This window comes from Trypanosoma cruzi, genomic scaffold, assembly GCF_000209065.1.
Source record: "Trypanosoma cruzi strain CL Brener 1047053516881 genomic scaffold, whole genome shotgun sequence".
Classification (NCBI taxonomy): domain Eukaryota; phylum Euglenozoa; class Kinetoplastea; order Trypanosomatida; family Trypanosomatidae; genus Trypanosoma; species Trypanosoma cruzi.
The window spans coordinates 6,294-18,755 of record NW_001849411.1 but is presented as its reverse complement, the minus strand read 5'-3'; the positions used below and the strand labels follow the sequence as shown (position 1 = coordinate 18,755).

At 45.8% G+C, this 12,462-nt stretch overlaps 5 protein-coding genes across 5 annotated transcripts, besides 13 other annotated features; all 5 read left to right on the top strand.

The window, feature by feature from the left end:
* Tc00.1047053510797.39 (hypothetical protein, conserved) lies at positions 1 to 1,823 on the top strand (the record flags this gene model as incomplete). Its single annotated transcript, XM_802093.1, has 1 exon — positions 1 to 1,823. A coding segment is annotated over one exon (1,823 nt), but the record flags the coding sequence as incomplete, so codon positions are not given.
* Positions 1 to 6,971: a sequence feature (heterozygous, non-Esmeraldo-like haplotype).
* Positions 2,013 to 2,052: a sequence feature (AT_rich).
* On the top strand, positions 2,388 to 4,667 carry Tc00.1047053510797.30 (hypothetical protein, conserved; the record flags this gene model as incomplete). The annotated part of the gene is made up of 1 exon (XM_802092.1): positions 2,388 to 4,667. One exon carries the CDS (start codon positions 2,388 to 2,390, stop codon positions 4,665 to 4,667), a length of 2,280 nt encoding a protein of 759 aa, XP_807185.1.
* Positions 5,336 to 5,364: a microsatellite.
* Positions 5,365 to 5,937, top strand: Tc00.1047053510797.20 (hypothetical protein, conserved; the record flags this gene model as incomplete). Its single annotated transcript, XM_802091.1, has 1 exon — positions 5,365 to 5,937. The coding sequence occupies one exon, from the start codon at positions 5,365 to 5,367 to the stop codon at positions 5,935 to 5,937; it is 573 nt and encodes a 190-aa protein (XP_807184.1).
* Positions 5,962 to 6,029: a sequence feature (A-rich).
* Positions 6,137 to 6,185: a sequence feature (A-rich).
* Positions 6,325 to 6,360: a microsatellite.
* Tc00.1047053510797.10 (2-oxoglutarate dehydrogenase subunit, putative) lies at positions 6,424 to 9,447 on the top strand (the record flags this gene model as incomplete). The annotated part of the gene is made up of 1 exon (XM_802090.1): positions 6,424 to 9,447. The coding sequence occupies one exon, from the start codon at positions 6,424 to 6,426 to the stop codon at positions 9,445 to 9,447; it is 3,024 nt and encodes a 1,007-aa protein (XP_807183.1).
* Positions 6,972 to 8,660: a sequence feature (haploid, Esmeraldo-like haplotype).
* Positions 8,661 to 8,733: a sequence feature (areas merged during assembly that could not be assigned to a particular haplotype. This can correspond to areas where the two haplotypes were merged or to regions with more than two copies in the genome that were merged during assembly.).
* Positions 8,734 to 12,462: a sequence feature (heterozygous, non-Esmeraldo-like haplotype).
* Positions 9,508 to 9,560: a microsatellite.
* Positions 9,742 to 9,769: a microsatellite.
* Positions 9,895 to 9,949: a microsatellite.
* Positions 10,271 to 10,296: a microsatellite.
* On the top strand, positions 10,588 to 12,462 carry Tc00.1047053510797.4 (phosphatidylinositol (3,5) kinase, putative; the record flags this gene model as incomplete). Its single annotated transcript, XM_802094.1, has 1 exon — positions 10,588 to 12,462. A coding segment is annotated over one exon (1,875 nt), but the record flags the coding sequence as incomplete, so codon positions are not given.

Sequence of the window (12,462 nt, the reverse complement as noted above, 5' to 3'; positions counted from 1 at the left end):
AGGAATGGGCACTGGACACAAGCGCAAATTCAATGATGACACTCAAATGGGAAAGTAAAGTTCATAAGGCATACGTTACAGATGTCACTGGCGATGGAGATATTGTACTCAGCTGCAGTACATTGGATGGGGCTTTCTTATTACTTCCATCGCGTGGTCGTGTGGCTCCATTGGTTTCCTACGGAGCACGAATTGTTGTTCTTGACTCAAACTCCAAAATTGCTATCGTTGGGGTCGATAATGGATCGATTCGAATTTTTTCATATGTTGATTTTCTTGAAGGAGAGGGAAAACCGGTAGTTCTCTCCTCCTTTTGCCCTCATACAAGCGGTGTTACGGGATTGCTTCTTCAGCTGCGTGAGGATTCTACATGGGATAGCATTATGTGTGCTGGGGCCGATGGGTCGCTTGTATTTATGGACTTTACCGGAGCTCGTGGAGGTCAGTGGATTAAGGGATTGAGTGGGCATTCGCTGGATTTCCTGCCAAGCGGCAATTTTATTCTGGCACCAGTGGAATCGGGTGGAGGCATTTGTCTTTTCAGCTCAACCGACCTTCTTCCATTGCCCCAAGAACCCGAATTAAAGACATCGCATACGGTCACCGCAATACGTTGTGTGGAGCCCATGAGACTTCTTGTGGGCTGCGAAAATGGAAGCTTGATGATATTCCAATGCGTTGTGGAAGGGTCTCAAAACATATCGTTTCAAAAACTGGAGGAGAGAGAAGTTCCGCCATACATTGCAAGATCTTTTACTCCCAGTCAGCCAGATGGTGAATTGGCCGTGATAAATTTACAGAAGGGTATTCTTGCACAGGAAGGTGCATTCTTGGTTATAGATACGAAACGGGCTGAAATGATGTTTCCTATTCGACCATTGACGCATATATATCCTCTTCGTAGCAGTATTGTCACCTTTGCTGGATCCGAAAAATACGATTACACTGTGATTTTGCAGTTACGTGATGGCACTATGGTGCAGTATGTGGGAAATTTGGCTCAAAAAACTATGCCCGTTTTTGTGCGAACGCTCGTTGGTTCCCTATTGGCCGATGTGCTTCAGGGTGAGTCCGCTGGTTTGTTGATGTACCCCAGCAACTACATCTTGGATTTGGCACCCACGGCGAGTGGGAAGGTGAACCTGACGCTTATTTACGCTGAAGGTGCTGCACTGAAGCAGCTGTTTTTCAGCACCGATCCAGATATCTCGGTGGAACCTCGTATGTTCTGTGACAAGGATGTGCTTAACGCCTCAATAAGCTCGCACCCCATAGGAGATGAAGTACTGACGCTTGAACCCATTGGACACGCTGATCTGGGAGTGGCTGTGCTACGGGACTCTCCTATTGTGGACATTTTCAGTAATGATGGAAATTATCTCTATCGCATTCTCTACACTGGATCTGTGTCGGAATATCAAGCAGCGCTTCGCCAGCGTCGTTCACGGAGTTTTCCTTGTGACGCCTCCTCCTTAAACAACAGTATATCTTTTGCACCGTCTTCCTCTTCTGCTGCCTGTACCGCCTCTTTTTGTGCTGAGGGGTATTACCTTGCTATTGGCTACCGGGATGGACTAATTCAGTTGTTTGATACCACACGGCGGGTTGTGTTCGCACGCCTGGCGGTACATAACTCAATGATAAGCAGCTTGTGGTCATTTCCGGGTGTTGTGGTCTCATCATCAACGAATGGCGCTTTACATGCTTCTGTGGTATTTCCCCGTGTGATGTTCGATGACTACGGAAGCAGCTCCATATCCTCGGCGGAAGGCTCCATAATGAGACGAACATCAGTCAGCATTTCCGTTGTACCACCTAACTGATTTTGAGGAGGATGCACGCGGTTCCGGTGGGAAACTGATGGAAGAAATCAAGATGTGGTTGTGGGTGGTTACTAGTCATTATGATTTCATCAGGAAAAATAAAAATGAAGCAGGAAAAGAAAAAATGTAATAAAAACTAGGCATTGGCAAGGATGTAAAAATGTTTGTTTGCTTTTATTTTGCTCGAGCATTTTTATTTTTCATGTTATTTATTTATTTATTTTTTTTACTGTGTGTTTGATTGTCTCTGGTGGGAGGGGGATGAGGGCCATGTAAAAAAACAATGCCTGTTGCTGTTCTTATTGGGCGTTTTTGCATTCTTCTGTCTCCCTCGCCCTCACGCAAAATCTGAGTTTGGGCGCAATGATGTTTTTTTTGCTTTTGTTTTTTTCTTCAAACTGTGGATTACACGGGGGGAAAGAGAGTCTGGAGTCGAAGCTACACGACAGGAGTGGCTGTTGATAGAGAACAAAGTGTGGACTTAGGGAGCGGTTGAAGGCACTGAGGGAAAGGACGTGAGTCAGCTGCAAATACATACAAAAAAGAAAAAAAAAAGAGGAGAGAATGGCGTATACGAAATCCGGGGTAATGAAGAAGGAGTTCGCACTCCCTATGGTGCCTGGCATGACATGCGGGGAGGAGATGTTGCGACGGAATTACCACCGCATGCAAGCTCACCGTCCGAAGCCTTATTCAGTGAACTCCATTAAAAGTGTGCCCATTGACTTGACCAGAAGCAATATGGAGAAAACGTCCTCTCTCACAAAGACTGTGGATGACACTCTTGCCGACGACAAGGACTCTCGGCGGTTAGACGCCAGCTATCAGCAGACTGTCAATGATGACCTCAGTGGGCGGGTATTACGCTTTTATGGTTACACAAAAGAACAAGTACCGGAGAGCTCCATTGAACGGGAACGCTTGCGCAAAGTTGTGTTCAATGTATTCTTGGAAGATAACACAATGAGTGTGGCCGAGCAGAGCCCGGACAACTCTGGATTTGCATTTCCCCTAGCTCTCAAGCGACATATTGTCCCCATGCACGATGGCACTCCCATTACATTTGCAGATTTCCGCGTGGGTGAACCAATCACATTCTATGGTCGTACATACATGTTGTACGATGCAGATAAGTTTACCCGCGATTTCTTCAAAGAGGGAGGTGTGGAACTTGAACCAGCACAGGAATTGCCAACGGATGCCTTCACGCTACTGCGTAGCCGCCCCATAGCGAAGGCTCACGACGTGCGCTCCATTGCAGCAGACAGCCCCTTAAACATTGCTTTGTTGCCAGAACAGGTACGTGCAGCGCAGCAGTTTCTGGAACATGACGGTGAAGTTTTGCGCTGCGACTGTGTATGGGATGACACAGAGGCCCTTCATGGCGTAAAGCATTTTTTCACTCTTTACTACTTTCTTGCAGATGGTAGCATCGCCGTGGTGGAGAAGGACTTTCCTAACAGCGGCCGTGATCCGTTTCCGCGGTACTTCCGTCGACAACGTGTGGCAAAACCCAAGGGAGACGGAAAGTTTGATCCGCAGACACTGGGTTCCCTCACCTTCAAGGAGGACGCCAATACGGTTTACTACACCGACGATGATATTCGCATTGGAAATGTGTTGAACCTCTACGGCCGCCTTGTGCTTATTTGTGACTACGACGAGTTTACACGGAGCCATCTTCGCAACAAGTTTGGCATCACTGCATACGAACCGATACCGGGAGGAAAGATGCCGCCCGCGGTTCCGATTGGCTCCCAGAGACGTGAGAAGACTTCTCAGGAGTTGGAAGAAATGCAAGAACGCAAGCTCAGAGAAAGCCGCATGAGAGAATTTGCCGATGGTGTTGTGAAATTTCTTATGCGACTTGACAATGCCAAGTACGAGGATGAAATTCGAAGGTTTGTCCTGGCCGTGTACCCAGCAGATAACACAATCTCTATTTTTGAGCCCGTGCAGCGGAACAGCGGAATTGTGGGTGGGAAATTCCTCCAGCGTCAACGTTGTAAACGGCCTGACGGGGAACTTTACACGGCGCAAGATTTTTTTGTTGGGGCTCGTCTGAATATCAACGGCTTTTCATTTGTTGTCCTTACCTCCGATGAACGATCTCTAAACTACATGGAGGCAAACCGCAAGGAGTTCAGTCGCTCTGACATTAATTGCATCGTACGCAAGCTTCGTGCCATGCTCACAAGCAAGCAGACAGGACTTGTTGATGCATTCCGAGAGGCAGATGAGTCGAATAAATGCGGGCTCAAGATGGAGGTTTTCTTGGACATTATGGGAAGGCTTCAACTGGACATCTCGGAGCAGGAGATCCTCAGCATCCTGCGCTACTTTGACAAGAATAACGAATCATACGTCTCGTATGAAGAGTTTGTGGCGCGTGTGATGCCTGAGGGGGCCACCGTTGCCTCAGATGATCGTCCGTGGGAAGTTATTGACAGGGAGAGTGCCGAAAAGGAGTCGGCCGCTTTTGTGAAGGACCCGAGAATTGATGAGATAAAACGCCAAAAGGAGGAGGAGACCACTCTGGCATCGCGTGGTGCGGCAAAGTTGTTAGAGCTCTACGATCAGCGACGTCAACTTGTTCTGAAGGAATTTCGCGCTGTGGCGGACTACTCCACTGAGAGTGTCGTTGGACCAAATGAATTCAAGCTATGTGTACGAAAGAAGCTTCAGATGCGAGGCATCACTGACGCTGAACTTAATGCACTGTGCGCAAAACTGTTTTATAAAGACGTTCCACGACTCAGCCTTGAAGAATTAACGCGTATTTTTAACGGCACGTCATCTCTGCCTCGAAATCTGCTTGAAATCAAGCAGGGCATTTCTCGATAGAGCGGAGGTGTGGTTAGATCGGGGAAAATGAATGGGGAGCGAATGGAGTGAGACGATGTAAACACGGGTGAGGATGAATGGGTAGAAGAAAGGAGGGTTGAAAGACGAGATCTATGGCCGACAATTGTTTATTTTGTCTTTTTTTTTTTTTTACGCCTTTTCCTGCTGTTTTTTGCGCACAGGTGTGTGTGTGGAGGGGAAATTCTAAAGGACAAGGGCCTTCCACTGGTTTGTTTTTTTTGGTCTCTGTTCTTTTCTGTCGTCCTTTATCTTCTCCATTCTGCCTCCCTTGGGTTCATACCTGTATGTATACAATCCGACGCTGGACGCGTACGGCCAGTGTCAAAAAATTTTTAAAAAGCCACAAGGGGAGAAGAAAGACACGTGCACATGCACACACATGCGCAAAAGAGAAGGCGTGGATGGAAAAAAAAAAAAAAGCTTTTTTTTTCTCCTCTCTCTCTCTCTGTGTGTGTGTGCATGTGTGCATTTGTGGGTCTGTTACTTCTTTTAATGTCAAGCAGGCAAAGATACAAAATGGCCGAGTTACTCAGATGGCATCGAATGACGGTGTGGTTTTGGCCTGCCCTTTTTTGTTTCTTTGTTGTTTTTATTTTCGGTGTCTTTATTGGTGTTGTACATTTGCTTCTTGCCATGTCTTTTTATTTTCCCTCTTTCTCTTTCTCTCTCTCTCTCTATGTATATATCTGTGTGTTTTTTTGTGCGAGTGAACATTATTAGATCGCGACTTGTGGTTTTTGCAATCATGAAGCATTTTTTAATTATGCTGATGCTTGTCGTGGCGTTTACCGATGCGGTGTGGGGTATCGTCTCTGCCGGTGATCGCGTTCGACAGGAAGAAGAGTGCCGTCAAATTGGGTTCAATAAGGCTGAATTAAAGTGTCACTACTGTCAGCCGCTGCTTGAACACACAGGCAGTGAGGGATTGCATGGGGAGTGTCTCGCCTGCTGCGCCGCCGAAGATCAGACACCGCAGCGCACCTACGCCCGTGCTCGCATTGAGCAAAGGGGCATTTCTTATCTCGTCGAGGAGACACGTAGTGAACTTGGCATGTTTTACAAGGCATATAAGGATAAATTTGGGAACCGTCTTCGGTTAGTCGAAAAGTTCTCGTTTTACGGGCCGCGTCTTGTGCTAGAGGACGGTAATGGTGGAGAGGATTTTGAGATTGGCATCACGGGTTGGACGAAGGATACTTTGCACGACTACTTGGTGCAGGCACTGGGCATGCAGCCAAAAAAGGAATAATGAAAGCTTGGGAAAACCCATCAGTTCTTTTCTTTGTCTCTTTGTTTTTTGTTGTTTTTTTTTGCTTGCCTGTTTTTTTTTTTTTTTTTCTTCATTGATGTGGTGGTGCTGGTGGAATGTCAACCACCAACGTGTGCGCTGAAAATGTCTTTTTTTTTTTTTTTTTACAGCAACTTTGAGGCGGAGTCATGTCTTTTAATTTCTTTTTCTTTTTTTCTTTTCTCTCAATTTTTTTTTATTTCTTTTTTGCTGGTGGGAGGGGAGGGGGGGAAAAAAAGACCTCTTGACTTTTTGACTCATTTACTTTAGGGAATAGGAGTACGGCGTAGCAACGCCGTCTTTTGTCACGCTGCAGTGTAATTGAAAATCAACGACATCGTCTTTCGCAAAAAAAAAAAAAAAAAAAGCAAACAAAAGAAAAAAGGTTAAATCTAAAGATACACACACATACACACTTATAAAATACTTCAAATATATTAATACAAAATGATGCGTCGTTCCCTCTTTCAGGGAGTCTACACCCTTTGTTTGCGTGGCACCGCGCGGTCGTACACGGACGCCAGAACAATTCGTAAACCGTGCCAATTCGATCAGATAGTCGACGCCCAGAATGAAAAATACATAGAGGGCATGTTAAAACAGTATGAGAGGGATCCCACGTTAGTGGCGCCAAGTTGGGTTCCGGTGCTGGAGAATCTGGGAAAGGCACCTCTTGAAATGCCTCTTGTGTCCAATTTTCACCGTCCCACCTCGGTAGAGACGCTGACAGAAAGAGAGCGACTTCAAAACATGAGTCTCTCATGGATGATTCTGGCATACGAAAAGAATGGTCATTACATCGCGAATACAAACCCCCTCAAATACGTGGATGGAGTAGAGTCGCAGGTTTTTCATCCATCAACTCTGGATCCAACAAGTTTTGGTTTTACGGAGGAAGACCTTGAGCGGGTGTTTTATGTCAACTTTGGATGCGATTTTGAGGCCATATTTGTGAGCGGAGATACAGGGCGGAAATTAAAAGAAATTGTGGCGCAGTTGCGTCGCATGTACTGTGGTTCCATTGGATTTGAATTTATGTCCTCTGGTTATTTTGACCTTCGTAACTGGTTTCGTCATCAAATTCTGAATACTTTGAATCCACTTGAACGGCAAGATCGTCTCGCCATATTTGATGATGTTGTGCGCAGCTGTGGATTTGAGCATTTTTTAAACATGAAGTACGGAAATCAGCAGCGTTTTGGCCTTGATGGTGGAGAAGCACTGATTCCAGCCATGAGGGCGATAATACAAACGGCAAATGACAATGAAGCAACGTCTTGTATTCTCGGCATGGCGCACCGAGGTCGTCTAAATGTATTATCGAACATTCTACAGAAGTCTGTGGTCAACATCTTCTGTGAGTTTGAAGGCAAAGCACCCAAGGACCAAATGATGCGCATTGGCGATGTGAAGTATCATTTGGGACACCGCAAGCATGTTCAATTGCGCAATGGTAATTTTATGGATCTTGAGCTTTTGCCCAACCCTTCACATTTGGAGGCGGTGAATTCGCTTGTACTTGGAAAGGCACGAGCAAGACAGTTGTATAAAAATGACACCGATTGCGCAGAAGTTCTTCCGATTCTTATCCATGGTGATTCTGCCATCATGGGACAAGGATCATGTTACGAAGTCATGGGATTTTGTGGTTTGGAGAATTACCGCGTTGGTGGCACAATACATATTATTCTGAATAACCAAATTGGTTTCACAACAGAACCCTCCCAAAGTCGAAGCAGTATTTACTGCAGTGATTTATCCAAGGTGAATAATGCTCCTGTTTTACATGTCAATGGGGATGACGTAGAGGCATGCGTTCGTGCAGGTCGCATTGCAGCTCTGTTCCGCCAAGAATTTCACAGGGATATTATCATTGATCTTATCTGCTACCGTCGCAATGGTCACAATGAGGCCGATCTCCCCGATTTCACGCAGCCACACTTGTACCACGCCATCCGTTCCCACCCAACGCTGGTGGATATCTACTCCAATGTACTTGTTCAAGATGGACTTATTACGGAAGAGGCCGTAAAGGCCAAAAAGAAGGAATACGAAGGACAAATGCGTCAAGCTCTTGATGCCGCGCAAAGTTCACAGGACTTTGTTAAAGTCACTCTGACCTTTCAACCGGCCTCGGAGAATCAGGCGGAGATGTTATTGCCCACGGAAGAGGACGAGGATATTCCAAAGGCCGTTGAAACAGGTGTGGAAACGAGTACCCTTCGAAAGGTCGGTATGCATATCACTACAATTCCAATCGGTGTCAAGAGGGCACATCCAGTTTTGCAACGCACCTATACAGCTCGTCGAAAAGCAATTGAATCTGGTGAAGGAATAGAGTGGTGTTTGGCGGAATTGTTGGCGTTTGGAACCTTATCCCTGGAGGGTGTAGCTATACGTCTATCAGGAGAAGATGTGGAACGTGGTACCTTTACACAGCGTCATGCGGTGATAACGGACCAAGAGACTAACGCCAAGTATATGCCTGTGGCCACGCTGTCGAACAAGCAACCGCTAGTCACGATTTGTAACAGCAGCCTTTCAGAGTTTGGAGTCTGTGGATTTGATCTTGGATATAACATTGAAGATCCATCAAATTTATGCATGTGGGAAGCCCAGTTTGGCGATTTTGCCAATGGTGCGCAGGTTGTTATTGATCAGTTCCTTTCCAGTGGTGAAGAAAAATGGCAGTTGAAATCCAGTCTCATTTTGTCACTTCCACATGGTTACTCTGGGGCTGGGCCTGAGCACAGTTCGGCCCGAATTGAGCGTTACCTGCAATTATGCAGTGATACCGACGTGGTCCCTGGTAACTTCCGTCAGGAGTCTGCTGCACGCATGCTGGAGGCACGCATTCAAAAGTACAATTGGCAGGTCTGCTACCCCAGCACTCCTGCCAACTACTTCCATATGCTCCGCCGCCAGGTAGTGCGGCAAGATGCAAAGCCCCTTGTATTTTTCTTCTCCAAGGCTCGGCTTCGTCCTCCAAATGTGTCTTCTCTTGCGGAAATGGCAAAGGGCACATCGTTTTTGCCTGTTATTGACACCGCGGAGAATGAAGACGTCGTCGCACGGAAGGTTCTCTTTTGCTCCGGTCAGATTGAAAGCATTGTGAATGATCATCGCCAGAAGCTCCGGGCATCGAATCACGGCGCGCATGATGATGTGGTGCTGGTGAAGCTGGAACAATTATCACCCTTCCCTTGGGAACAAGTCGCCGACGTCTTGGAGAAGTACCACAGTCGGAATTCAGAAGTTGAATTTACATGGCTGCAAGAAGAACCCAAAAATATGGGTCCATGGGCATACGTGCGTCCACGCTTCCAAAAACTCATGCGTCATCTTGGCATCGAAAAGCCTGGCACTTTTTTAAAGTACATTGGACGACCGACTGCGGCATCTCCGTCCACAGGTTATGGTTCTGTTCATGTGGAGGAAGAAAATGAACTTGTCGCTCAAGCACTGAGTTAACCTCATAAAAGCAATGGAAAGAAGAAATTAAAATATTATTGTCATATGCGCATATATATTTGTGTGTGCGTGCGTGTGTGTGTGCGTGCGTGTGTGTGTGCGTGTGTGTGTGTCTAATTGCGTGAAAACGTTAGTAAAGGGAGAACCAATATTTTTATTGTGAAAGTAAGGAGAAAAAAGAAAAAAATCTTGTTTTTGGTTTTATTGTAAAGAACACAATATTTGTCGTTGCAGCATGAATGATGGGTTGAAAAAAGCCCAGAAAGAGAAAAGGTAGAAAGAAGAAGGTTTCCGTTTGTTTTGTTTTGTTTTTTTTTCTTTTAATCTATTTGTTTATTTATGATGCTACCTTCTATTCAGTTCCTTTTCCCTTCTCATTTCGTGTTATGGAACTTAAGGGAGCCGGGTTTTTTTTCTCTATCCCTCTATATGCATCTATACAATATTTGTGTGTGTGTGTGTGTGTGTGTGTGTGTAGTTGTATTTGTATTTGTGTATGTGTATATACATGTACATAAAAGTATACACGCTGTGCTTTCGAACGCTTTTATTCTTTACGGCCGTTGTTTTTTAAATTGTTCCTTCAGGCAATTAGCAGACGATTCCTTTACCTCTCTCCACACAAATATGTACGGCTTTCCACATCGCCATTTGACCCTCACACTTTGGTTATTTTTATTGGTGTGCACTCCCTTTTGTGTCTGTTATGTTTGTTGGTGAGAGAGACGTGTTCACGTTCTTTCTCTCCCTGGATTTCTATTTATGTGCGTGGGGTGCGGAAGGACGTTTTTCTTTTTCTTTTTTACTTTGCGAGTTAGACACCTTTTTTTTTTTTTCTTTTTTCTTTTTGGCTATTTTGTTGCCTCTCAATGTTTTTGTGTGTTCGTGTTTGCGTGTGTGAATTCATTTGGTCCGATGGTCTCGGACTTTGTTTACTTCAGTGGAGTGACTTGACAAAGATATATATTTTTTGGTTCCTTTTGTTGTTGTTGTTCCTCTAAAAAACATCGCTTGAGGCCATTGCACCAGGGAGAAGAAGGGCGATAGTGTGTGGTGGCCTCACGTAATCCGTTATATATATATATATATCCCCTTTTAGAAAAATAATTAAGTGAAGAGAAACGAAAAAAAAAAAAGAAAATGAAACAGGAACAAGAAGAGCGTAAGTGGAGTAGTCAGAGCGGAGAAATGAGTTTGAAGCGGGCACTGTGGGTAAACGACCGCTATGCCGTGCGCTGTCGTGGCTGTGATGCCCGCTTTAACTTCGTTCGGCGCCGCCACCATTGCCGCAACTGTGGCCAGGTGTTTTGTAGTGAGTGCCTCATTTCATCGTCGACCACGTTTATCGGGGAAATCTTTACAGATGTCGTCTCGTCCATTGTCGGGCTTCAGCGAGACCCCCTTCTAAAGGTCTGCCATGTGTGCGACCGCATTCTTCAGGAGCGTGGCATAGGGAGACAAAGAAGTTGGCGGAGGGTTCCTCCGCCACGAAAAGGGATTTCAGATAAGCCGACAGCAAATAAAACGGTCGTGAAGCATGGGCGGGAGGCGGCGGTGGGCCCCGGCACCGCCACTACGGTGGAAGTGGTCTCACTGGGTACCACACAAAGGGTTGAATTGCCCCCTTCAGTGGGAGAAGGAGTGGGAGTAATTTCCTCTTTCTCCTTCGATGAGGGTTGTGCCACTCCCTTGAGAAGCGGAGTCCCGAGTCTTTCTGTGTATCGGCCTTCCCAGTCACGTCTGCCGACGCATCCTGAAGATCCTAAAGAGCAAGAGATATCCTACGGGTTGACAGATACACCAGTTTACAGCCGAAACAGCATGACGGATCGGATGAATAAATTTCTTAAGGAAGCACGCAAATTTCGGATAAATGAGTCTCCAGAAAAGTCGCAGAGTGACCTTTCCACCCGCACATACACGCCTCACCCCAAGGCGACCTTCCGAATTGCCGATGCTCGGTCATGGCAAGCACAGTTCGCAAATGTATTTTCCAAGTCCATCTTAAAAAGGAACCTTCGGCGTCTTGAATCACAAAGTTCGTATCATTTAATTAAGCGTGTCTCAAGGCTTTTTATGAAGGAGGAGGTGTTATCGTCTTTAGGGGTGGAGACTGCAGGGATGGATCGCACAATGTGGATCGCCGGGTTGTGTGATATATCGTGGCGGATAGTGTCGCAATTGCCTATAGTCCTACATGAGCGTATTGAGCAACATTTAGATGTTATTTGTATAGCCGATGGGCAGTTTGTTGAAACGGAAATTATCACTGGAGTGGCATTCATACAAAATGTTGCTTTTAAACGAATGAAAACATATGTGAAGACACCACGTATACTTCTCTTATCCGGTGAAGTGGGTAAAAACCCCAAACCAGGGACGGACCTCTTGGAGTATGTAGAGGGATATGAAGGCCATTTGGATACGCAATATCATCGTATCCAAATCTGGCGACCCTCCGTTATTGTTGTACAGGGTAATATGCACCATTATTTACAGGATAAAATTCTTCGTCAATCAGACGCCACACTTATCCTTAATGTTGGGGAAACTATCATTCGTCGGCTTTCACGTTGTTGTAAGGCAAATATAGTTTCTGACCTGCAGTATGTAGGTGCCGCAGAATTGTATGACACTTCGATGCTTGGAACTTGTGAAAGCTTTGAATTAGTGCATCATGGTGATAAGCCTGTATGCATATTCAAGACTCCTCAAGTGCCTTTATTTACTGCCGTACTCCTTCGTGGAGCTGAAGAACGACAGTTGACAACTGTCAAGCGGGTCTTACTTAGCTGCGCGGCGACTGCACATCATCTTGCTCTCGAAGCACACTGTGTGTTTGATTTGGGTATGACGTGTGCCGAATCTTCTCCAATTCCTGTGAATGAGACGAAATCCAAAAGTACCGGCAGTGATGCTGATGACGACGATAATGTGGAGGAAGAAGAGGATTATGATCCACCAGCGTGGGGGGAATCATCGTCGCTAAGCTCTCGTCATTGGAAGAGTACATGC